The following is a 27,277-nucleotide window of genomic DNA, read 5'->3' as shown; positions in this document are numbered from 1 at the left end:
ACTCACATTTGAATTGATGTGGCTTTGTCTTTTTGCCCACTCGCCGTGCTTGGCTCTCCGTGCTCTCTGTGCAGGCTTGTTGCTTTGTTTGCTATGCATTTGAGAATTGCTTGGCATCAGCACTTAGATGTTCCACACATGCTGTCCATCTCCCATACAATGTTGGGCTTACTGAATTTTGCTGCAGTTGCTGTTGTTGTTGCCATTGTTGTTGCTATTGTTGTTGCTGTTGCTGTTGCCAATTCGTTGTTTGGGTATTATCCGCTTATGCTAATCTGTCTTACGTTTCAAATTTTCTCTCTCTTCCATCTGAATGTCTTTTTGCTTCTTTTTTTCGTTCATTTTTTTTTTTATTCTGGCCACGTTGCTGTGTCTGTGTGTGACAGTGTTTTACGGATGAAGAGATTGAGCCGACTTTGAGGCGCACACAAAATTTCCTGTATCCGTATACTTTGATGACACCCTGAATTCCCAGCTCTCTACTTACGTCCACCCCAATGTCTCTGTCTTCAAGGATATCGCTGACGAGCAGCGTAAGTACTAGCATTTCCGGCGTTGGTTCGCTTCTAGAAAAATAGCAAGAGAAAAGAAAAATCATCCGATTATGTCTGTAGTTGCGTTGAGTCGGCCATAGTGTCTTTTATGGCTCCTCTGTTAATCTGTTTATAATAATTGTTATCGTTACTGCCACGTTTGCTCCCCCCTCCGGTCGTTTTACTAACCCCAATCGTTGAGCATGATTTGCCTGAGCGCCGGATTTTTGTAGCGCCAGTCCAATTAACCAATTACTAAACGGCCAGAGACAAAAGCCGCCTCTAGCTGAAAAAGAAACGGCGATAAAAACCATATTGCAAACAATCCAATTCACAATTATTCAGGTTAAGCAGGGCAGCGATGCCGGCGGCAGCAGCGAGCGCAATGCAAACATACGGAATCTATTTGCGCCCACTCCGGCGGCGCTGGCCAAGCGAAAGGCGGCTCGGCAGCGCAGCCAGAGCAGTGTTTGCCTGGATCGAGGGCAGCTCGGGCAACGGGAGCAACGGGAGCCACGGGAGCCACAGGAGGAGCAACCGCATGAACGGCAAGTGACTCAGCCGGGCTACGGGCTGTCCCAGAGCAATCAGGCGCTGAGACGTTCCATGGGACAAATAGGCAGTTTCAATGGGAGTAATGCGAACAATGGCGATTACCAGGGAGGCATATGGCAGCGAGGGAGCCATGGCCCCGACATAAATCAAATGGCAATGACTAGAAATCAATCAGCAATGGAACAATATGAGCACAATTCAAAGGGCAGTCTGAGCCGGCAGTTCAATGCCTATGGCAGCCAGAACGACTGGGCCAACAAGCAAAACAATGACTGGCAGCCGAGCGCATTGCAAGTGGCTACAGAGCAGCAGCAGGTGCAGCAGCCACTGCGTCGTCCTTCACTGGCCTGGCACGAGCGTAAGAACTGGCAGGCAATGAGCCAGCCGGAAAATTTTATTAACAGCAGCATGCAAAAACAGCAGCAGCAGCAGCAGGAGCAGGAGCAGGAGCTGGATCAGCTTAAGCTGGCTGAAGTCAGCGGCAACAACAATGTTGACTTTGGTAATGAAATGACCTGGGGCAACGCAGCAGAGAAATCGCTGCCATTGAATCACCTGAGACTGCGACAGAGCTCACTTCAGCCCGACCAGCGCCAAGACATTTATACGGCAGCCACTGGCGCTGCTGCTGCTCGCGATTACGACGCGGCTAAGGTTGATGAGGAGCAACGCCCAAGTCTGCAGAGCGAAAGGTAAATTGACAAAGCGCGCAGCCAACTCCCCAAGAACGAAAGAAAGAAAGAAAAAACACAGAGAAAATATCTCACAATAAGCAACAGAAAACGGTAGAGAATGCCTTAGAATCCAAGCAATATGAGCTTATACAGGCTCAAACCCAACTCAGACGGGGATAAGAATTTTATTTTTTAATTAAATTATGCTAAAAGAATTATGTTCCCATGACTAAGCTGAGCAGCAAGTCAGCCCCATGAAGCTGCAAAGTTTTCTCAATTTTCGACATCAACTTGAGTGAGTTAAGCGAACTCGTTGCATTTTCGCCAGCTCAAAGTTGAGCGAAAATTTGGCCAAATTAGCAGCGTGAGCAGCGAGACTAACCTTGACGAGCTGTTTCAATCGAATGGCATTTGCAACAATTTGTCAGGCATTTGCATATCGGATAGCAGTTTGCGTGATTGGCTCGCTCGATTGGTCGATAAGGCAACAGTGCAGTGGTTGTTATTGTTGCTGTTGTTGTTATCGTAAGCAGCTCAAGTGCACCCGCTGACAACAATCCCATAAAATCGATAAGTCTTTTGCCAGCCACTCTCGCTCAATGTTGCTGGGCATGTCGACAGCAGCAGCAACAGCAGCAACAGCAGCACAATGCTCAACATTCTTCAACCTCATTGATGCGTGGCAAGCAACAAACAGCTGTAGAAATTGTGGCAGGAGAAGTCGGATGGGCGCATGCTGGGGGCAGGGTGTTGAGTGCATTAAGCGTGTCATTTTTAGCAGCAGTTGCTGTTGCACAATCGCCATTGATTTGATTTAAGTTAGCCGAGTTTGTTAGCGCGTCAAGTTTGTGCGGGTTACGCGTTCATTCGCCTTTACAATAACAACAGCAACATCACTAACAAAAACAACAACAACTACAACAGCAAAAACTGCACAGCTCACTCGCCCTATATGGGGCAACTAGAGATTGCGAACGGGGGCATGGGAAATAGTTTCCGAAAATCAATCATGCGTAGTTGCTGGCGCAGCTGTGGGGCTGTGGGGCGACTGCGAGCTGCAGTTCGTGTGGCGGGGGATGCACGAGGCGAAGGTAAAATGCATAATCTTGTTGTCGACGCTGGCAAGTTCAGTGACTGAAGCTAATTGAGCAGGAGAAAGGTAGCGGAAAGCAATTTGTCATTTGATTGAAAGTGAGTTTGATTCATACAATGGTGGAAGGGATGGGCGTTCGATAATGAGGGCAGCTGATGATGACGACAGCAATGCCCAGCAAATCGGAACAATTTACGGCCAAATGATTTCATGTACCAGCCATCGACTTGGCTGATCAGCATGAGGCTACTCCATTAATTAACACAGCTAAGATATTCAAGTGAAATGCTGCGCTGTCTCTCACTCTCTCGCTCTCTCTCTCGCTCTCTGTCTGTCTGTGGAGAGCGTTTCTTATCGACGCATGAGTGGGGGCTCTTTCGCACGTTCCACATGCATTGAACTCGCCTGTGCCTGCCTAGCTAGACCCCTTTTGTATTGTTTTCTCTCTTTTGTCTGATTAATAAAAACACAGAGCGCAAATTGGAAGGGAAATTGCTGTCACTCAATCAGCCGCTGGCGACGTGTTCGTTCTCTCGCTCTCCACTTTTCTCTCTCTCTCTCTCTCTCTGTTGCTGTTGCTGTCGTCGGCAATTGCATTAAAGTCAGCCTGTTGCCAGCAGCGTTCCCGTCGCACCATCATTAATACACCGCATCAGTTTAATTTAATGCAACGCAGCAATTTTATCAAAACACCAACAACAACAGCCATGTTATCGACAATAACATGGGGCAGAAGCAATTGCCATTAACGCGTCTCAAACTTCGCTCTTCCCTCCCCTCTCCTCCCACCGCTGTCGCACTCGAACTTCTCAGTTGCAGACGCTGGCATTGCAGCTTGCAGTCGTTCGGCTGTTGCTGTCGCTTATCGAGCGTTTGTCGCCGTTGTTGTCAGTCGATAAATGTACGTAGTATCGCCGGCTCCTGCAGTCTATAGAGTACCGTCTCAGGTCACGTTGCCGTCGGCGTCTGCATTCGACTCTGACATGTCAGAGGGGCGCCGATGTCTGCAATTGATTTGATTGTTGCAGGCATTGCGCATAGCTCGGATACATATCTGTTCAATGCCTCGCCCAGCCCAGTTATGTCTGGATCTGGCTGTCAAGTCGCCTCGCCGTGATATGCAGTTTTGATGGGCAACATCGGCAATTGGCACGATATTTGATTTGATTGACATGGCGACATGGAGCTTAGGCTCCCTACTTAACTCTTCTCTTGCTCAGTTCAGTACAGTTCAGCTCAGTTCAGTTCGGTTCGGTGTGGTACGCCTCGGTTCGGTTCGATCTGATGGCACCTTTGTCGTGTTATCTGTCAGGCACTGGCCTAATCAGATATTTTTGCATGCGATTCACTGTCAAAATTCTATTAAGGCTGTCGGCTTAGTTATGTCATGTCAGCAGTATGCGGGCTCTCTCTGTATCTCTCTCTCTCTCTCTCGCCATGTGAAACTGCCAATAAATATGCCTTTAATTTGCACTGGCACGTATGTAGTTCCAGCTGGGCCTGTTATCGTTCCTTGTCGTTGTTGTTGTTGTTGTTGTTGTTGTTGCTGCATTGCTGTTTGTACCGCTTGTTGGCAACAATATTGCTATCGGAGTAGCTGCAAGCAACAAGCTTCGTTAAATTCGACCTGGCTATCAGCAGCGACAACAACAAACAGAGCTACGCTAAGCCTGCGCGAGCCTGTTGTAGCTATAGTTCAAATCCAGATTGTCTGACACACCGACAGTTCACAAAACTGGCGCAAAAAATACATATATATATATATGTATATGTGTTCGGCCAGACAATAGAAAAAAACAACAAAAACGACGACGACGGCGTCACAAAAAATGGACTCTGCCGCATTTCCGGCAGCAGTCAACATGGCGGATGGTCGTGACGCCGTTTCATGCACAAATAATAAAAAAGCAACTATGCCATGGAGCCAGAAGACGGCAGCGGGCAGCCGTGGTCGTCTCTTCATATTTTTGACGCTCGTTCCCCCACATGTTATGGCACCCAAACAATGGGAGCCTGATGACTTTGTCATGGTACGAAATAGAGTAGCCTAAGCGCAATGTTTCTCTTAAAGCGAATGACACCTTAAGCCGTTGCGACTCGACATGGACTGGGCACTGTTTTTTTTTTTTATCTTTTGTTTTCTTTTGATCATTTCTAACTCTTGCTGCAATTTATTGTTGGGATATCAATTTGGTTTTTTAGGGTATTAGCACGTCCAGTGGTTAAAGTTTACTTTTAAATTGCCCATTACTTTTTATGATGTTCAATAAAATCCCAAAACATTTCGTCTCTGTCTCTCTCTATCTCTCTCCCTCTACCGTTCTGTCTTTTTTTGTTAAGTTTTTTATCAATTCTTGTTTATAGTTGGTTTTTTAGTGGCGCGTTTGATTGCATTTCGCACAGCAGTCGACTTGTTTTAAGATTTAACAAACATACGTATGTATGTACATACATATACTTATATATAGTTGTTTATATATGTATGTATATACGCATGTGGCTGTTCTAATGAAATTCTCCTCTATATTTGCAGCTGTGCGCAGTTTGCGCCGCTAGCGGAGCGACTGCAGCGATTCCGGCAGCGACAGCAGCGTTACAACAGCGCTGATATTGAAAATACCGACTTATCAGCTGAACAAATAAGCGTTGCCAATTTGCATGGCCCGAGCGACGACAACAACAACAATAACAGCAGTAACAACAACAACTACAACAACAAGCTTAGTAAAACTGCTGCCGTTCGACGTTCAAGCGCAAGTGGTGCAGTTGATGCCACCGCTAGCTACTCAACAGACGCTTTAGAGGAGGCACCTTGGCAGGCTTCTGAGGTTCAGCCGAGTGACGTTGGCAACGACGAGGCAGCGCCTCGACGACGTGTGCTCATCAAGCGGCGCATTGTGCGCTCGACACGCGTCCGCAACAGTGCTGCTCCGCCATCCACATCCGCATCCGCATCGGCCTCACCGCACAGGTCGGCTGTGGGGCGCAAGCAAAAAGCGGATTGTCAGCTCGGCTGGCTGGCAAGGCTGCGCAGTTTCCGTGGCAGCGGCTCAAACAACAGCAATTTAAAGGGCGCCACAACAACGGCTTTTGCACCACATCATTTGGATAGCAACAAGAGCCAAGGGAGCAGCGCTCCAACAACACCCATCATGGCCGTCCTGCGTACTATGAAGCTCAAAGAGCGCCTCGCCATTAGCCTGGGCGCGACGCTCGTGCTGCTCACGCTCCTGCTCATTGTGGACGTGCAAATGGACTTCGGGGTTGCCAACCGCCATCTGCTGCAGCAACAGCATCAAAGGCTGCGCTTTGGCAATAGCAACAACGATTACAACGAGGCCGGCACTGCCGGAGGCGGCGGCCTGCTGCACGAGTTCAAGCGCAAATTTCTGCAAAAGAGGTAAGCAGCTGAGATATCGTTTAGTTTTTCCTCAAGCTCGGCTAATTAAATGTTTGAGAAAAGTTGCTGTTGACTAGACGTGAATTCAATTCATTTACTTTACTCTTAAGGTAAAGTAGATTATATAGGGAAAATTATAGTAAGGGTAGAGCTCATAGTAAGGGAGAACTTTTCCAAGACAACTAATTAATTTAAAGCAAGACAATATAAGAGTACAAGACTGTGCTGCCTTTACAACTAATATATCTTGATTCTTGACATTTGCATTAGATAATCTGTTAATGTTTGCTCAACAATGTGGGTTAGAGTATTTTCAGCTTTGATAGCCTGCAGCTCATCGTTTCGAGAGTTTCTTTTGACTGACTTGCAGTTGATTTATGTGCGCATTCAAGCAGCTTCGCTTGAATGCCAAAGCAACTTCCGGCTTTTATTTTCTGATATACGAGACTCATAAATATCACAATCTTCGAATGGGTTGAGTTTTAATTCAACAATCCCTTGTTAGTTATTCATTCAGCAACGAGAATATGGAGAGCATTGAGCTCTAGGAAATCCATGTAAAAATGCTGCAAAAATATTCTTAAATATATATCGATATATACAGACATCTAGTTATCCTCTAGGCGAGACCTATGCCATTCATTGCTCATCAAGAATTCTCAAATAGCCTTTGCTCTCTTTATATTGCAATGTGGTGACTGGCCTGCTGGATCGTTGGCCAACAGCAGGAGTTACTTATGCGGCGGTCATTGCACCCGCTTAATGATGCACTTCCGCTTGCCGATGCCCGCCATCGCTCGAAAGGACTATTGCACATAATTCAATTTTACAAAATGCAACAAAAGTTGCAATAAAGCACGGTTGCCCTGCCATTAAATCATAAATTGCTGCAAGCAGGCAGACGGCAGCGAGAGCTCGCGAGAATTGGAATTCCAGGCAGCGAGCGCTCGGGCCAGGACATGTCTGCGTTGCTGAAGCCAACAGCAAGCAGGGCATAACAGCTAGCTAAAGCCGCTTTTTATGCTTGCCGTGCTCCCACACACACATGCACACGCACACTAGCGCCAATCGGCCGTCTTGCAATTGCGTTTTTACGCTGACTTCGACATGCTGCTCCTATTTTACCTATGTGTGTGTGTGTGTGTGCATGGCAGCTTTATGCTGCGGCTGGCGGAAGTCAAGTAATAAAACATAAAAGTGACGCAGCAAAACGTAAAACAGGCAGCAAGACACGCTTCCGCCTGAGCAAAAAACTATCGCTAGCAATTCATCCCATGAGATGCAGCAGGTGGCAGCAGCAGCTCCTCTCCGCCGGCTAGGGAACATACATAAAACAGCTCTGTTGTTAGTTGGTAAACATTTAATTAATTCATAAATCGTTCGGTGCTGCCAGCCAAATGGCGGCTATAACTACCTGCTGCGAGTTGGCTGAACTCCGACTATGATATAAGATTTAAGTATAAATCTTCATCAGCTGCTCATCAAATGTTGATTACTTTTGCAAGAATCTAGCCATCATCATGGTAATGCTATAGATACTTTTGGTTACCTACAAATAGATGCAAATGCAAATGCCATTGACTGACTGAGCTCGCGTCCTTTGACCCACCTGGAGAGCACTGCTGACCGACAATGGCATCACTCCGAGCAGCAGGATTGCGCCTGGCTGCTGGCTCTTGGCCAGCATGAAGAGGACAAATCGTTGTTGGCTCGGATTGAGATTGTAGAACGAGATGTTGTAGAGCTCGTACATGAACTTTTCACTCTAAAAGCAGAGAGAAAACATCGTGATGTTAAACTGATTGCAAAGCTTTGGCTGAGACATACGCAGTTCTCGAGTATTGTGCCTAGAATGCAATAGAGGTACATATTGGGCACCAGCACACAGAAATAGCAATATCCTCCGAGCCAGTCGCTGGTGAGCAGCGAGAAGATTGTGATGACAATGCATACGGCAGAGGTTGTCACCTGCACAGAGACCAACACGGAGAACATGTCATTGCACTGGTCGATGAACCTAGGGGAAGGCACAGCTTAGACACGGAACACTTGCTAGATAGAGTAGGCAACCCCTACCTAGTATAGGTCTGATGCCACTTGGCAATGTCGATCAGCTGGGCTGAGGCCTCGAGATGTCTCTCAGCATTCTCCTGCTTGTTGCTAAGCACGTTGAGACGGTCGACCTTCAGCTGTAGGATGTCGGCGTAGACAAAGGATTGCATTAGATATACGATGATAATCATGTCGCCCGTATAGAGACCGAGTCCGCCGAGGATGATGCATGTGCCGTGCAGGCCTTGCGTGGCCCAGGCACCCCACTCGGTGTTCAGGTCTATGCCGGGCAGATGAAAGTGCATGATGAGATATAGCTTGCCCGTTATTATTGAGCCCAGCACTGCTGCGAGGATCATGCCCAGGGGGCCAACCACGTAACTGACGCCGACCACAGTCAAAAAGCGCCGTAGCTTTTGGCAACTGCGCATTAGCACCATGGAGTATCTCTCATCCTCTTCCTTTTCGAAGTGAGTATAGTTATGCTGCATCTGTATGTAGAGCTTGGACACCGTGGGTGCCGAGGAGACTCCCATGTATATCTTGGCGCAGGCCTGCACGACGCTGCCGCTCATGGCACTGGCCTGTATCATGAACATCCAGTTGCCGTGGAACTCCTTGGCTATCGTTGAAATTGTGAAGATGAAGTACATACTGATCAGCACTACTACGGTGATGGTAATGGCATTGAAGTGATAGTTCGGATCGTAGACATCGAACCCGACGCAGCTCGTTATGAAGCGCACAAAGCGCATTATTTCATTGAAATATTCGCTGGGTTTCGTCGACATTCTGAACTCGATTAGCTCTACGTAATGCCAGCGCCATATATTTATACCTCTATCAATTTGGGATTTTGGCCAGCTGCAGTTGACACTGTCCGCTGCAGCTTTGGGCATTCTCACGGCTTGCAAATTAGCGTTACATGTCCTGCTCAAGAGACAGGAGCGAGGCGGCAGATTGCATTGCTCATGTCACGTGACAGTTTAATGAGCAATCGTTGTCATTAGCTTAATTAAATGACACATCACTCTGCGTGTCAATGGCCATAGTTCTCCCTCTGTTTGTTAGCTACGAGTGAGATTTGACGAATGGGCCATAGAATAAATATTATAAATGTTGGCTTAATTCTTTTAATAGAGTAAATAAATCAGATCACAGTTATTAGCCTTAACAGATATTATTACAAATTATTATAAAGCAAAAGTTAACATGTTTAGCATATTTTATCTTTAATCAGGTATGGCCGCATAGCCATAATTTGTTGGAAAACCTTAATAATTCCTGAAATAATGCCTGAACAAATAATTTTAATATGTAGAAAAATTTTTTTACTATTATGAAATTCATGTCTTCCTTTTTTTTTTTTTGAAATGTGAAGCCTTTTGTTATGTAAAAAATTCTTGAATTACATTAAAATAACATAAAAGCCCAAATTTAAACATAAATAATGCGAGCATTATTATTATTTTTTTTTTAATTTTAAACCCATGCTATTCGCAAAAAATAGTTATCAATATTCTTATAATTAATTATCGGATTTAAGCTGTTTTTAAATATAAACTTCAAGCATATGTTATGATAATTAAATTTGCAAAATAATATTTTAAAAAAGTCTTTAGAACTATAGAAATCGTTTAAAATAAATGTAAGGCAAAAGCTCAGATATGTTTCATACTAAAACATTATGTCAAAAATGCTAAACAGCTTTATTAAATAATATCCAACTGCTTAATTCACGACAGACATTCATAGATTTGCTTTGATCACCTATCCATCAATTCAAGATATTACCGTAGCTGACCATTTCAAACGAATGCACCTGAGAGCTTAGCCAGCTGCATGTGACACAACTGCACGTTTGATATTTGTATTAAATGGGATTTAATTAGCCGCGTTCCATTACCAGGTTGATAGAAGGCCATGGAGGGCCCTGAACTGCGCCACGCCTGCACACACACGTGACAGTTTAATGAGGAAACTTTGTCATTAGTTTAATTAAGTGCAGGCCACATCGAGCATCGATCCGTGCAGCGCATCCTGCTCTGCTGCTTTGTTGCCTTGCTGCATTACATTGTTGATGCTAAACAAAGCCGATGGCCGGGCTACCACGTGGCCAGTTAGCCGCAAACCCATAAGCTGCTCCAGCCAGTCAAAATCAATGCGGTATGTTGCATAAAGAAGCGAGTGGAGTTTCAGCTTTGCTTGATATATATATTGTATGGATGTATGCATATATGCGTGCAACAAAGTAAACTGATTGCCACATATAATGGCATTATGTGGCATTATTCTGTGTGCCTTGGCATCAAAAGCGTGAAATCTGCAGAGACTCGTTATGAGTCCGCCGGCAAAGACAGCGCCAGGATCTGTTGCGGCTGTAAAGTTTAAAGTATGCCGGCAACTGTTAATTGAAAAAGTTTCACACTCCAGACGGTGTTGCACATGTGCGCACCTTCTGAGTGACGCCCCAAGACACATAATCCAGAGCCAGAAGGCACATGGGTTGAGCCGAGAAATTGTGGCACACTTAAAAATTTAAACGACAATCCACAGAGTTTTGTGGCTGAGACGAAGCAATTTGCAAGACTTGATTTGCGCCAATGCTCAGCTGCAAAAAAAAACCCTTCGTTTAATGATGCGACAGCAACAACATCGACCAAGAGCAGTCCCCACTTGTTGTAGGCATATTCGGAATTTCGTTTTAATGACCAAAGAGAGCAGCACTCAAATTACGGGCGAAGCACACACGAGCTAACTTTTCGAATATTGTGATAACGAGCAACGGGCTGAATGCAATCTCAGCTCTTGCTCCAAGGTCAATACGAGCCAAACAACAGCAACTGTGATGAATTTACTAGAAAATCTAATAGACTGAGCTTAGTTTTCTTGAAAGGCAGTTGAGGAGACAGAGAGACAGATGCATATGAGTTTTATGCACGGAAAATTCTGGTCAACTTAGGCCTGTATAAGAGACGTAGCTAAATTGCAGCAAAGCCAGGCAGAGAGGCAGCGCTCAAGTGTCACTTGTGTGCGGCAATTAGCGTACGTACGTTGATTCAGCAGAGAGACTCATGTTTGTTTGCCTTCTTCTGTTGCAGCAACTCTTCTGGCTCCAAGGAGGCCTCCACGCCGGCACAGACGTCGGGCGGCGGCACGACGAGCGGGCAGGAGGGCGTTATCGCTGGACCCTCGCAGTCGACGCGCAAGCCGAAGCCGCACGATCGGTACCTGGACCTGCAGAAGCTGCTGCTGAGCGATGAGTATATGCACGTCATAGTCGATAATGAGCCAGATGTGACGGTTAACAATCCGACGCTCGGCGAGCTGCTGCACCGTCAAGTCGGGTAAGTGATATTGAGTCGTTAGATGGCATTGTTAATGGCAGACGGCGCGGAAGTTGGGCGAAAAATTCAATTTCCCTTGAGCGGAAGACATAATGCTTAGTGTTTTACCTTCTTGCTTACCTTCGCACTTTGCTTTGCATTGGCAGATTACGGTTTCACTTACACAAGACACGCGCGCCCGCTCTCTCTCTCCCTCTCAGACTGCTCCACTTGAGAGACAGCCACCTGAACCACCCACCCAACCTCAGCGCCCATCAAACTACATAACTTTTCAGCCTGCCTCTGTGGCAGGGCATACGATTGAAGAAGCAGTTACGGTTCCTTTTGGCTTTGGCTGAAATTGAAATGATTTTTATTGAAATTTACGCTCCATTTACGTGACACGTTTACGTTTTAGATATTTGCTCTAACGTTAACGTTGCGCCCCCCCATCTATTTTCTCATAAGTGTTGCTTGATTGTCGTTGCTGTGTGGCTGAGACGTTGTTGTTGTTGTTGTTGTTGCCATTGTTGACAACGATTGCATGCCTGATGCCATTCGCTGATAACACTGATGAGATTTTAGCGCTGCGTAACAGTACTTGTCTCAGCAGTGCGTATACGTAATTTTATATGAGCGCAATCAAATAAAATTGCAATAAAGAAATCAATGCGAATTGCGTACGTACGCACTCGCACTCCACTGCCAATTTCCTCAGCTCTTATTTAAGGCAACAGTGGCATTTCCTGCTCTACAAATTCATTTCAATCCAATGACAAGTAATCAGCTTACGTTGCCACGCTCGCACCACCGCCACCACCGCCAAAAAATGTGCAACACAGTTTTGGCAGTCTTTATCAAAATTGAAAACGTGGCGTATGAGTAATTTCATTTGCTCGCATAGTTGGCACACTCACACAGTGAAAGCAGGAGCGAGAGGAAGAGGGAGGGCGAGAAAACCAAGTAGAAAAGTAAGTAAAATAAAAGAAAATTGGAAAAATGCAAAGTGGTTAAAACTTGTCAAGCTGAAAGTATGTTGTTCCTGTCGGTGGGTCGGTCTGTCGGGAGTTCGCTTTGTGGGCGTTGGCATTAGCATAAAATGCTTGATTTTCTAATTTATCGCACATCACCGAAACGGAGCCAAATGTTTTTTGCGCTGCACGTAGCACAAATGCAAATTTCATTAACAAGCGAAATGGCTTGCAGTAAACTGAAAGTGCTCTAGCTAAAGATTGCTCGAAGGGGAGATACTCTGTAGCCGTTTGCAATTGGATTAGATGTCAGATAATGCATTCTCCTCGCATAAATTAAATTTAATATAGTACATCTACATATCTGGCGCAGTTCTTCAATATGACAGTCGCAATTAGATCTGCCGAAGGGTTCTCCTCTTACAGCCTCCATCAGTGATATCTCATTAAAATGCCGTCTCACTCGCTGGCTCTGCTGGCAGACGCGTGCCTAGCTCGTGCGGCTTGCCGCAGCTCTGTCAGCAGTTTTGTGACAGCAGCACGCTGCTCAGGTGCAGCAAAAAATAGTAGAAGAGGATGAACAACAAAAAAATGCAAATGTGCCTAAAATTTACAATATGAAATACGAAATGCGAGATGCGAGATACGAGATACCGGAGTCTATGGCAAACAGTCTATTGTGTACTAACGGTGGCCAGGTGAGCGGCTAGGCTCACTTTATCGGCTAAAATATAATTACGAAAATCTTGCACGTTTTCGTGTTGTGCTGCCTCTGATTCACCATAAGCCGCCGGGTCCTGCGCTTATCCCGTTACTTCGTCTCGTGGCGTGCACTTAATTAGTATGACAAATTTTTAATTAGCCCACAATTGCGACCGCGCTGAGCTGGGAAAGCAATCTTATTTCGAGCGAATTACAGCCAAATAACAAGCAAGCTGGGTGGGAAGATAAAAAAAGGGAAACCACCTACTGCAAGCTAAGCAGCTGTTGCCCTGCCGCCGATCCACGCGCCGATCCCCGCTGCCCTCCCCGCGCACTGCGGTTGCCGTAATAAAAGACTATGCTCAATGTCGGCGAGTGTGTTAAACTAAAGTACGCTGACATTTTGCACAGCTAGCATGGATATTCCTTATTCAGTTGGCATCGCAGCTGCAGCCAGCCAGCTAGAGCTGTCACTGCTTTTAATGCCTCCTGCCCGTGCCCCAGCCCGTGCCCGTGGCCGTTCGCGTCCCAGCGAAAGTTTATCCTTGTTGCCTGGCAAACGCAACAATATAAGTTTAATTTTCGTTTTGCGCGTTGTTCTTGCGAACTCTGTTCAAACTGTCCGCCTGTCCGCCTGTCCGCTTGTCGCCTGTCGGTTGTCGACTGTCGACTGTCGGCTGTCGGCTGTCTTTGTTGGCTGTAGTCTGTAGCTGGAATGTTGGCCGCGGTTGCGTTGTTGGGCTATTCGCTGGTTGTCTGCTCGCCACAATTTCGCACGCACAAAGTTTTTCACTTTCTAAGCACACGCCGGAGCCTGAGAAGTGCCTGTGGCCTGGCTTGGCCCGACCCGGCCCGGCCTGGCCCAGCTGTAACCGGAATCGGCAATGGCAAAGTTTACTGACGTTTTCTTATGCCAAAATAATTATGGGGCGGAGCTTAAGAGCAACCAAGCAACTTGGGGCAATCGCTGGAGACTAGCGGCTCATGGCTGTTGTTCCACTTGCCCGATGCATAAACAAAAATGTTGACAAAAAAACAAGGAAAGCGCGGATAACTAAAACTACTTGAACCGCGAGCACAGGTTTGCCGGAGCCTAAGGGCTTGAATAGACTGAATCTATATTAGTTAATTCTGTACCCACTGAAAGTAGATAACAAGGCTAATTTTCTAAAAATATATACAACATGCCGAAGGAGGCGTGGCAGAGCCCATAAACTATGTACACTTGTATTCCTGATCAGATCGTCGAGCTGAGTCGATCTATTCGTGTACCTCTGTCCATTTAACCAACTGTCCGTCTGTCCATTCATTCGTGCATCCATCCGCTTGTCCTTACGTCTGTCTGTTGAGCCCTGAGTCCACTCGATGGTTCATCTGTTCATCTGTTAGAACCCAAGAAAACAGCTTCAACTATATCCAGAGTTCTTAAATCTGAAGAGTCAAAAAGTATATTAGAAATTGTTATTCCAAAAGCAACAGCTCCCAGAAATGTCTTTCATTATTAAACCATAACTAAATCCAATATAATTTTCCCTTAACTCCTATTATATATATATTATCGTTCCCTAAGTTGATTAGCAAGAAAATCTTTTCTCCTGCTGAAGCTTTTCATCAATTTGCTGGCGTCCTTTGCGCAGCTTTGATTGTTACCAACGATGCAATGTTTTACAATACCGTTATACCAGCTTCAAAGTGTAACAATATGTTGACCTATTACGCAACCATCTGCCATGAGTGTACCTGGCTTATATAAGCAGCATTATGTCAGTGTGCTTCAATCGCAGACATGTCGCAGTTGGTTTGCCAACTTTTGCATTCAGCTCTTCTAATTGTTGCCATACTTGTGTGGCAGATGCTATGTTGCAATATGCACATTGTCCCTTGCATGTAATGCGATTTGCAAAGTTTCATTACGTATGGCTAGCAGCATTTGGAGAAATCCAGAGCTCAGTGTAAGCCGGCAGCTGGCAGCTGGCTGCTATGGCGGGGCAACCAATGGCAACCTCAACATATTGCCAGCCGGACAGCATCTTGTGATTAGTCAATGTCTGAAGGAGCTGCTTCATCAATTACGCAGCTTTCCGGCTGCCCCGGCTCTTGTGGCATTTGACAAATGAAACCTGCACGGAAATTGGTGCCGAGCAGAGCCAGTGCGGTCGCATTGTTCAACACTGGCCGGAATGAACTATGACCCGTGCCGCTGTGCGCTTGACAAGTGCCGACCGCACTTAGCAGCTGCGCCGGCGACCTCAGCATGAACCCTCGTCAATTTCTTGGCAATTCCATGACGATTGCCAGCTGCTGCTGCCAAATGGAAGCCAATCCAGCTGCTGTTAATTGCAGAGCAACTGAACGCTTTAAGGCGAGCTCACATACTGCGCACAAAAGTCTGTGCATACACTTAGCGCAGTCATTACAAGGCCGTCAGGTAGACAGGAAGTTGTCGCCATTTCCATAAAAAGCCAGAAAGAAAAGAAAAACTGTTGAAATATTGAAAGTCATTTTGTGCCGGTCGCTGCACAAAGGAGGCTGACTGAGCATTAAGACATTTATTTCCTTCCTGCCGGCTAGAGCAGGTGGCAGGTGCACAGGAAGCAGCTTTAAAGCGTCGCCTGCGTGAAGTATCACCAACGTCATCTAGCAAATTATGAAAGGGATTCAAGTCGGGCCACGACCGGCACGGGCAGCAAGTTAACTCTGCTCCAACAGCAGCAAGCCAGCCAGTTAACCAGACAGTCAGTCCGGCAGCAGCAATCATTGTAGTTGGCTGCGAGGACAGCGAGCAATGCGGAAATAAGAGAAAAACTCTGCAAAGGACGATGGACATCCATGGGAGTTACGTGAGTGCAGTCGAGCTGTCCGTTAGCTGCTAAAAGAGTTAGACGAATGCTGACTACATTATCATGATAAATATGGTACACAATGCCGCAGACATTTGCCCATTGCTCATGCCGTGAATCGCTGGCCCAGTGGCTTCGCTCGCACAACTTGACCAGCGAGCGGCGGCAGCGACAGGACAAGAGCTTTTCAACAATTCAATTTGTCACTTTGTCTCTCTCTCTCTCTCTTGGTATTTATTTAGTATTTCTTTTGGTAATTTCGTGGATGATAATTTGCCAAGCGCGCTTGCAGCGCTCCCTCGCCCACAAAGTATGCAACAGACATTTGAGGCAAGCCATTTTGGGCGCATTTTGGTAACAATTTTCTATCGGATTTAATGCTTATCAAAAAAACGAGCAAAAAATGGAGCAAACTGCAAAACTGCTTAAATAAACTGTTTCAAATGCGCTTGGAGAAAGACAAAAAGCGAGGCGGAGAGCACGAGAGTTAGAGAAAGGAATGCTGCGTTGTCTATGTGTTGGTAAAATGTGGTAAAAAAGCCATTCCTTTCGTTTTTTACTGGCCATCGCCAGCTGGCAATGCCAGGCAACGTACTGGAAGAGAAATCGTCAAAGGCAACGATTTCTTTCAAGGCTGTGAGGATTACAGCGAAAAAATGCGTGCTCCTTCGGTATGTCTGTGTGTGTGTGTTTGTCGATTGATTCAGGGCAAACGGGAGAATGCATTTGAAAACCAAATTGGCATGGCACAAATACACAGAGCAGAGTGCCGAGTGAATAGCGGAGGGTGGAGGGTGGAGTGTGGCACGACGAAGATTTCCTGCAGCAGCTGCCGGTTGGCGGCTGCTTTGATAAATCAATGTGACAATCATTACATCAACTTGATACTCGCATTGTGGCCTCGAGGCGTGCTCAAAGCACGCTTATAAGCGCTTCCGCCGTATTCCTCAACTCGCCTGATTGTCGCTCTTTCCACGCGCAAAGCGACAGCAGCGTGAGCACAGCACATCTAGCTAAAGTTTCTTCTATTTCTTACTTACATTGCAGGGCCAACGCCAGCAATTTGGAGCGCTTCCAATTGCGCATTACCAAGAAGGAGCTGTACAGCGAGAAGGATACCCTGGTCGATGCGGTGCTACGTGACATGATCACGCTGCCAATACAGCATGTGGGTAAGTACTACATATCTGTACATATGTATATTGACTGAACGGCTCACATTAGCTCAGCCAGCAAACAGCAGACGGCAAAGGGCAAACAGTAAACAGCAAACGGCAAACGGCAATCGACAAACGGCAAACTCAGCCTTGCAATTGTAGTTCCTCTTGATGGCCATAAATACATAGTGGTGCCAATGCCAGCCAGCCAGCCGGCATTCAAGTTGAATTGCCTTTGTAAACTTATTTGCCCTTTGGCTGGCTGCACATTTGACTTAATTATGCAAAGGAGCGGCATGTAACTTGCTCGGATTATTGAGAGCCGCCAAGGTGGCAGGCGAAACTATTTTCATTTGAAACTTTGCTACGGCTCTAATTTATTAATAATAAACTTTTGCTGCCGCGCGCGCTGCAGCAAGGAAGAGAAACCCATGCAACAGCACAGCCCAGCTCAGCCCAGCCCAGTCCCGCCCAGCTCACAATGTAAAGTGTTCAAGACAAAGTGCGAAACTCATTTTGCCTGCTCTATGCGCCGACAATAACAACAATGACAACAATGTCTCATGTGCGCTAAGGCACTAACTTTCACATAAATTAGATGGCCTGAGCCGCCAGTTGCTAACTAATATTACGTATACGCCTCATATTAGTGGGAATTTGTTGAATTATAGAGTGATGTGGGCTCTAAGAGATAGGCATGTTAGGAAAATCTTCGTATTGTGATTATTTCTTATTGCATATTGTCATCTCTCGTATACTAAATGGCCTCAGCTGCATTGCTAACATCCATCACGTATACGCCCCGTTGTACACAAAATATATTTTATCATACAACGTACTGCATGCCATCTCTTCTATATTCTCTAACGAATGGAAAATATTTTAAATATACAAATCTTATCTACACGTGCTTTAAGAGAACTACAAAGAAAACAGACCATTTGAGTATATATGTATATAGGAACGGAAGATCATATCTAAGCCTAGCCAGTTCCTTATGGACTCTTCCACTCGTGCTTCAGCCTGTTATATTCTAAGCAAACTATTTTACGCTGAGCTCGCATATATGAACTCAGCATATATGTATGTATAAATATGCAAGCATTTTTAGTTTGATTTGTACAGGAATTTCTTTGCTGTCATTAAAGGAATTTATCAAACATTTAATTGTCGTCTGCAGCTGAAGGTCCTTTTATTGCATTTTGCACATTGTATTTGCAGGCCTCCGACTTAGCATTTGAATGCTATTTGTGTAGATTTGAGTATGTGTCTTGTGGCGTGGCACAAAACTGAGATTTTCGCCTTTCAATGCGTACATTTGTGAGCAGCAAAAATATGGTTTTGATGTGTCTATTATTGTTTTGCTCAGTTGCCCAGTTGACTGCACACACAGGCAGCAATTGGGCTTCGTTGTGGCTGTGACTGTGCGTATACGCAATATTTTTGTGGACTTTATGCATTTTAATTGCAATTTAGTCAAGTGTAATTTGTGCATCCACTTTCCCTTAATGCAATTTCAATGATTGCCATATCAGTGCAGTTCGTTGCTATTTTTGATGTTGCTGCTGCTGCTGCTGCTGCAGCTGCTTCTTCTTCTCCGTCTGGCCCAATTATGTGTGCAACGTTGCGTAAACTGTGCGCTGTGCTGCCAGAATTTAAGCAGCAAACATTTGCCGTAATTAAACTGCAATAAATTTACAGCGAAATGAAATAATCATGTAATTGTTTTCTTTCCGTTTCACAGTTCAGAAAGAGGGCGGCACACAGCTGAAGCTGATCATTGAGTATCCGAATGACGTTAAGGCCCTAATGAAGCCCATGCGGTAAGTACGAAGCGCACATATATGTAGCTCTTGAGCGGCGATCATTACAAGAATTATGCAAGTCGGGCACCACCGACTGCACAATACCCATTCACAAGGCAAAGTAGTGAGATCTCTAGCTGCAAAACTTTTAAATATATAGTCCGAATTGAAAATGCCCTAAGGTATTTTAGGTATATAAATAAGGGTATATATGTACTATATTCTTTTGATTTTAAATTGAAAGTGTCTACATATCATAGTACAGAGTATCACATATCAAATAAAGTATTTCCCCGAAAATGTAAATACTTTATGAGATCACAGTAGATACAAGTATATGTATATTCCATATTTCAGCTCTTAGATTTGCCTACAGCGAAACTGACTAGAACCTATATACTTTTGCACTTCTCTCACTGCTTCAATGAGTATAAAAGTGAGAGAAAATATTGATAAAATTCACAACAATTGCTGCAATTGCTACTTGTCAGCACTTTCGACCTGGATAAATATAATTTACCCACACTGCCTGACTTCTTCGCCGTGGCCAATGGCCAATGGCCAATGGACGGAATGCAGTGCAGTGCTGCAATGCGCTTAAAGCGGATTGCAGAGGGCACTTGATACAGCTCGTAATTTGAACATTTATTCGCGATTTTTAATGAGATTTCAACGCGGCGGTGCTTGGCCAGTTTTTTCAGGGGCCATGGCCACAGTGGACAGCGCAGAGCTCATAGCTGGCCAACCGCTGCAGTTGTCAAAGTAAAGTGTAAAGTGTCCTTTTAATGTTCTTCATTTGCAATTTAAATGAAACGTTTTTTGAATTACGCTGCGGTGTCGCAATGTAAGTAATTAAGCAGGCATATAGCAATCAGGTAGCCACGCCAGCTAACCGCCCACATCCGTCCGGGCCATTCATTGCATGCGTCCGTTCGTCTGCCCTTTGACTGTTTGTGTGCATTTCTGTAGAAAGTCGCAGCTTCTCCTCGCAATGCATATGCAAATGCACTTAACTACAAAATGGTGGCCGCCCATTAAATTCAATTCATTTTATTACGATCTTTTGTATGCTATTTTCAATCTGCTTTTCCAGGTTTCCACGGGACCAGCAAACGTTGCCCAATCACTTCTACTTCACAGACTATGAACGTCACAATGCCGAGATTGCCGCCTTCCACTTGGACAGGTGAGTTGCACCCATTTCACCATTCACCATGCACCTCTACCCTCTCGCCCTCTCGCCCCCTCTCGCGAAGAGCGCAGTGAGCCGTGTTAAAATATGCAGCTACAATTTATGCAATAAAAATCATCGAATTGCAGGCGAATGCGAAATTACCGCATATTTATTTTAGAGTTCACTTTTAATTACATTTATCAAATTGAACGCAAATATTTATGCAAATTGCAATAAACGCCGTAGACTTTGCCGTAGAATGCAATAACGAAATGGAGAATCTTAATTGATATGCAAGAAAATCAATTTTATGTAATGAATTTACGGTATTTATAGCATAAAAAATTGTGAAATTTCATAAATAAATTAATATCAAGAAAAACTGACTTAATAGAGAAAGGGCCGACGCTGTGTTAAAATAGGAAAGCAAATTATCGATTTTTATCGATAATTTCTTATATTTTATATCTCAATTCGCTTTAGGACACGAAGTCTCTACATCTATTTAGTTGGCCTCACATTCAGACGTATAAATAGACATAGTTAGATCAACCCAGTTCGTGTTCAGAAATATAAATACATTATGGGGCTGGCCGTACCTCCTTCATGACTTTTACCACGCCAATAATACTCTGACGAGTTCAGGACTTAATAATAATAGAAAGCAATTTAAAGTAGGGCTTAAATGAAAAATGAATATCGTTAATTAAAGAAAAGCAGTTCAGATTTATAATTCGGGTTAGGGTATTATCCAAGGACTTGGTAAATTTGTGGGATTAGCAGTTCAGCGCTGTGAAATTGTCCGAGGGCAAATACAATTAATATTTATTATTTATGGTGAAGAGCGCGCAGAGGCTCGAGAGTTAAGTGCTCGCAGCTAGTTTCACACAGCAAGGACGTTGGTGTTTTATTTAAAAGTTCACTTTATTCAATTTAATTAGCTATAAATTAGAGCGGACGCACACAAGCACACGCTCACTGCTCACTGCTTAATGGGCACTCTGACATGTCTAACCGCAATTTAGATTGAAATTGCTGGCATGGTTAAGGGCATGAATCCCTCTCGAAATCAGAGTTCCATTTCAACGCTTTAGATTCGAGATAACAAACGAAAATAAAACAGCTTTTATAATTGTTGTGACTGCCAGGCGCACACGCACATGCACACGCATACACACGCACACACGCACAAGCAGACATAATCAAATCTCAGTTACAAGGGTTCCCAGGAAACCAGATGCCCGCTGGCCACAGCATAATGAAATGCTGCCAAAATTATGGCATTTCCCTGATAACCCCAGGCGACACTCCACAGACACCGAGCATTTTTCATGTGCCCAAAACAATTTCGGGGCAGTTCATCCTCGACCATATGCAGTGCATTTGGCAGATGCTCGAAAATAGATTTGTCTCGTTTCCTTGGGGTGCCATTGGCGAATCGCTTGCAGATGACAGCAGAATACAAAAATTCGTTTGTAGTTGAGGCCAAACAGTTTAATAAGCACGTGCATTTGTGGTGTAGGGTATCTGACAGTCGAGCTTACTTTTGCTGGGCACACGCACTCTAGCTAAAATGTTTATTTACCACCTATTTTTCGCCCAGTGCTCATCGTTTATTTTGCGGTTTCTTTATTGTGATTTTTTTTTTTTCCTTTTCTACTGTCTTTCAGAGTCCTGGGCTTTCGTCGCGCGATGCCTGTGGCTGGTCGCACGCTGAACATAACGACCGAAATTTATCAACTGGCCGACGAAAATTTATTGAAGACATTCTTTGTTTCGCCATCGCTGAATTTATGCTTCCATGGCAAGTGCTCGTACTACTGCGACACTTCGCATGCCATCTGTGGCAATCCGGACATGCTGGAGGGCTCCTTTGCCGCATTTCTGCCCAGCTTCGAGACCTCCAATCGCAAGGTAGGTCACTCAGTAGACAACTCTCGCCATTCCATATACAACAACAACAACACATACACATACATACATATGGGTCTCATGGTGGTCAACCTCTATGTGCGACGCATGTGGTTGGATGCTGTAGTCGTAGGTCCGGCTAAGTGGCTTTTGATTAATGCATAGCAACTCTCAACTCTCAAAGCAGCGCCAGATTACAATTTATATGCTCGGCTTGCTGCTAGCTGGGCGTCTTCTGCTTTCATTACTAATTTCGTACGCTTGGCCAAACTAAATAAAAAATCGCATTATTCACTAAGCACATACATACATACATACTTACACGAGTGCCTGTATGTATGTGTCTCGGCAACAGGTAAGCTGTCTGGCCGTGTTACCGTTACATAAGCTGGCAACAAAGTGCCCTAAAGGGTAGCAGGCCATTTAGTTTAGGGCCGGCAAGATATCGGCCTGGCTTAGTATAAATGCGAGAACTTAACTAGTTACTCACTCGGCTGGCACTTCATTGCTTTATTGCTGGCCCGCACTTCATTTGCATAATTTCATATTTTATTTTTATTTCCATTCCCATTTCTATTTTCATTCCTATTTGTATTTGGTACTTTGAATTTGGCTCACCGTTGCCTCAAAGCAGAATTATTGTATCAGTTCTTCGGCGGGTCGTAGAGCGTAAAATGAAATATAAATGCAGCCCCGAATGGACGTTAATAAATTCCAAATGGGGACAGCGGGACAGCGGGACAACGGGCTATAAATGCAAATAGCTGCACAAATTAAAGCAAAGCCCAAACTCAGCCTGCCCCAAAAGCATTTTGGAAGGGTTGCCAGCCCTTTCAAACAGATTGCCGCAGCTAAAATATTTATATATATTACATTTCTTTCTGCCTTTCCCTCAAAGGAATAATTTTTATTTTTCTAGTCTGTTTTTTTTCGACTTGTTTTCGGCTTGCCTTCTTGCAGTTAACAAGTAGAAAACGGTTAAGAGCCTTGCTAGAGACTTGGCGCCAGGCAAAACTGTAAATTATGCACAGGAGATCATTTTACTTGAGAAAACAAAGCAGGGGTTTATCCAGATTGTTGTTGCCGTCGCCGTCGCCGTCGCCGTTGTTGCTGTTGTCTTTTGGCTTTAATTCACTTTTAGGATTCTTTGAGCCGGCCACTGCCTAAAAGCAAAATAACAAACAATTTCGCAACTGTGAAGCATTTTAATTATGCTGCAAATTTGATTTGCATTCGCATTAATTGCTGACCACAGATTAAGAAACAAAATTCCAGTAATAGATTTGTTTCTTTTGTTTTTAATGAAAGAAATTATGATTAAGAAAAATTAATTATGTGATTTTTTCGAGAGATATAGTTGATAATCTACTTAAAAGCTGAAAGCTGTAGATTCTGGCATTGCATTATGTTTAAATGTATGCTTGAAATGAAATAATGGCTCTGTGCATTAATATTTATTCAACATAATTCGTAAAAAAATGTTTCATCACTTCTTGAAATCAAAGGGAATATAAGTAAAGCATTTTAATTATGCTGCAAATTTGATTTGCATTCGCATTAATTGCTGACCACAGAATAGGAAACAAAATTCCAGTAATAAATTGTTTTTTTTTTTTTTTAATGAAAGAAATTATGATTAAGAAAAATTAATTATGTGATTTTTTCGAGAGATATAGTTGATAATCTACTTAAAAGCTGAAAGCTGTAGATTTTGGCATTGCATTATGTTTAGATGGATGCTTGAAATGAAATAATCGCTCTGTTCGTTAATATTTATTCAACATAATTCGTATAAAAATGTTTCATCACTTCTTGAAATCAAAGGGAATAACATATATTTTGTAATTAAGTTTAACTCCCACACGTGCTCACTCTTGCCAATTTATGTTTTGTTTCCCTTGAATAAATCGATATATGAAATATTTAATGGGCATTAAGAAATACCTTGCCAACCTTAGTTACCAATGTGTGTGTGTGTAGTCCCTTGGCCAAAATCATGCTTAATCATACTTACTTAATGTCATACAGCTGCGTTATCCCAAAATTCCTTTTCATTAATATTAAATAAATATTTTTCATGGATTTATTATGATTTATGCTTGCCTTACTCTCAGATAACCAGCCGATATATTCGCCTCGGCTCATTCACCATTTACCATTTACCATTCCATTTGATATGTTTTTATGTGGTGCTTTAATATTATTGCTTAAGACTTTTAAGTTGGCTGTCATCAAGTTTCATCCACGCGCATTTTCGCCGCATTTCTGCGCGTATTAAACAAAATTCTAAAAATTTGCTTACCTCATACCTCGTCTTGCCATATTTAAGCTGGCTTTTTTTTGGCTTTCTTTCTGCATGTCTTTTGTTTTTTTTTTTTTTTTTTTGTGGAAATTTAATTTCGCTTGATTTATGCACTTTATGAGCAGGTGGAGGAATCTGCTTTATATGCAAACAATCCTTGGCCCATCGTCGCGATGTGAACGTTAACTTACCTAACTTTTACGTGTTGGCTTTGTGTTTGCATTTTGCATTTTGCGGTCGCGCTGTGCATCTATTTTTTATTTTTTTTTATATTTTTTTGCTGCCTCCTTTTGTATTTGCTTGCTGGCTTCTATTTGCTTTTACGCCTCCTGCTGCATTTTGTGGCCCGTGCGGGCTTCCGGTCATTACACAGGCTTTGCCGCGCCCATGCCTATGCAATTTTATTATTATGATTTTTATCTCAACGTGTTCTTTTTATTTTTATTTTTTTATTTTTTTTCTGTCTAATTTCTCTGTATATTTTTGGTAACTGCATTGTTGTTGTTGCGTCCCACCCAACCCAAAAACGCGCGCTCCTTGCCTTTGCCATTGCCAATTGCATAGGGACGGAAGGTAAGTTGCGGTCGTTGAGGTCCGGCCGGGGCTCGAACGCTGCCGCGAATCCAAGCAAAATGCTAGAGAAAGTTTTATTACTTTCCTTGGTAGCCTGGCAAATAATTTAATTTCGCTTATAGTGAGTGCAGCAGCATTTCAGCTCAGGAAAAGTGGAATGAACAAATACAAAATAAAATAAAAATAACAAGACAAAAAAAAAAAAAAAAAAGCAAGAATAGAGGAAGAATATCTAAGTACAAAACGGGAGAGAAATAATATTGTCGTATTGCAAGATGAGAAATAAATGTTTTAGCCATCAGAGCAAGCAACCCAAAGACCAACCAAGCATCTACCCGACCGCCCGCCCGCCCGCCGCACACTCGTGGCATATTAATGCTGTTCAGCAGCTTTAGATTTTTACATTGTGCAGCTCAAATTGATATTGATTTTGTATTCTGTGCTGGCATTTCCTCTTCCACAGCTCTGGCGGCATCCTTGGCGACGTTCCTATCACAAACGAAAGAAGGCTCAGTGGGAGACAGATGCCAATTATTGTGCTCTGGTAAGTAAACGAGTCGCCCGGTTGGCTACTTACTGGATGGGAAAACGAACGGCGGGGAGTGGGGAAGACGGTCGCCTCTTGCTTTACCCCAATTTTGTGTGCCATTTTCATTTCCACTTCCGGTTGTGCCCGGCTATGCTTTGTCTGTAGCTTTTCCTGCTGCGGTTATTTTTACTTAATTTGCATTTTAGCTGGAGTGGAATGCAAATGTTTTTATTTGTTACTTTCGCTCGAGCTGTACTCAGCTCAGCTCTGCCGACACTCGTCCCCGACTTAATTAAGACTCCTCCGGCCAGCCCCAATATGCCGTTGCTTAGTTTTGCCTCTAACTGATATTTTGATTTTTGTCAAAGGTACGCGACCTACCGCCCTACGATGAGGGCCGACGTCTGCTTGATCTTATGGACATGGCTGTATTTGACTTTCTCACTGGCAACATGGATCGGCATCATTACGAGACTTTCAAGTGAGTATGGAGTGTAGAGGAGAGTGGAGTGCGGTGCATGGAGTGTGAGCGATTTTGGCCAGAGACATAATGCGATTGGCTTATTTCCGCATAACTGGCGTTGTTGGCTTCATGCCTACCGTCGTGTGGGTAGCGCATTACGTATACGTATCCCATACGCTTCACTGCATCTGGGTCTGCTGCTGTCTCTATATTTGGCAAGGCTGCCGCACAGCATGCTCAACGGCAGGAGCCAATGCCTCGGAAAGATATTTGCATGCATGCTGCAAAAAGCAGCTAAATCTGTCGGCTGCTCAAGACAGCAGGCGGCAGGAGGCAGAGGGAAGCGGACGGACAGCAGACGGTAGACGGCAGACGTGGCAATGGCAACAGACTGCATCATCATACATGCCAATGGCACACCAGGTGCCCTGCCCTGCAACAGTGTTTGCTATGCAGAGCAGCCTTAGCCGTAGCCGTAGCCGTTGCCAGTTACACCCGACTGCGTTGCGTCGGAGCTAAGCCGATCTCTGGTGTTTGCCTCTAATCACATTTGCTGGCAATTATGCATATGCAATGCTAAACACGGGGCGTATGTGCAATTTGACAACAATACTTGCATTTCTTTGCAGAATCTATGGCAACGAGACGTTCCCCCTGCATTTGGACCACGGACGTGGCTTCGGGCGTCCCTATCACGACGAGCTCTCCATTCTGGCGCCCGTCCTGCAGTGCTGCCTGATACGCAAGACGACGCTCACCAAGCTGTTAGAGTGAGTAGACACATAGACACAGAGTGAATCGGGAGCATTTGGTTATTTGGTTTCATCTGCAGATTCCACAATGGGCCCAAGCCGCTGTCGCAGGTTTTGAGCGAGTCGCTGAGCGTGGATCCCATCAGTCCGGTGCTCTGGCAGCCCCATCTGGACGCGCTCGATCGCCGGGTCGGCGTCATTCTGCAAAGTATACGGGACTGCATCAAGCGAAATCCGCCCGGCGAGCTCGACGGCTCCGATGCGGACGTATCGTCATAGCGCTAAGCCTCCCAAACTGAGTTAGAGTCTAAACTTAGCTATAAGTTTGCGTGTCTTGTGTACTGTCTAGACGTAAGCGTAGAGGCGTGGCACCTTTGTAAAAGGTCGCCCTGTCACACGATATCCTTGCAGCTCTGTCTGCACATACCAAAAAAAAAAAAAAAAAGAGAAAACAAGAAAAACAAA

General features: G+C 44.4%; 2 protein-coding genes across 2 annotated transcripts; one reads left to right on the top strand and one right to left on the bottom strand.

Moving 5' to 3' along the window:
* The first annotated feature begins 482 nt into the window (after positions 1 to 482).
* Positions 483 to 27,277, top strand: LOC108659851 (uncharacterized). Its single transcript, XM_018112984.2, has 12 exons — positions 483 to 533; positions 879 to 1,780; positions 5,389 to 6,255; positions 11,409 to 11,654; positions 17,194 to 17,318; positions 19,048 to 19,126; positions 20,202 to 20,294; positions 21,953 to 22,196; positions 25,532 to 25,612; positions 25,966 to 26,078; positions 26,690 to 26,830; positions 26,893 to 27,277. The coding sequence occupies exons 1-12, from the start codon at positions 498 to 500 to the stop codon at positions 27,089 to 27,091; spliced, it is 3,126 nt and encodes a 1,041-aa protein (XP_017968473.1). The 5' UTR covers positions 483 to 497; the 3' UTR covers positions 27,092 to 27,277.
* Positions 7,598 to 9,403, bottom strand: LOC108659856 (putative odorant receptor 83c). The gene is made up of 4 exons (XM_089256121.1): positions 8,332 to 9,403; positions 8,083 to 8,272; positions 7,865 to 8,020; positions 7,598 to 7,804 (listed from the first exon to the last, which is right to left on the bottom strand). The coding sequence occupies exons 1-4, from the start codon at positions 9,204 to 9,206 to the stop codon at positions 7,748 to 7,750; spliced, it is 1,278 nt and encodes a 425-aa protein (XP_089112247.1). The 5' UTR covers positions 9,207 to 9,403; the 3' UTR covers positions 7,598 to 7,747.

This window comes from Drosophila navojoa, chromosome 2, assembly GCF_054131105.1.
Source record: "Drosophila navojoa isolate 15081-1374.11 chromosome 2, UAZ_NAV_1.0, whole genome shotgun sequence".
Classification (NCBI taxonomy): domain Eukaryota; kingdom Metazoa; phylum Arthropoda; class Insecta; order Diptera; family Drosophilidae; genus Drosophila; species Drosophila navojoa.
The sequence above is the reverse complement of the archived record's forward strand: the minus strand, read 5'-3'. Positions and strand labels throughout refer to the sequence as shown.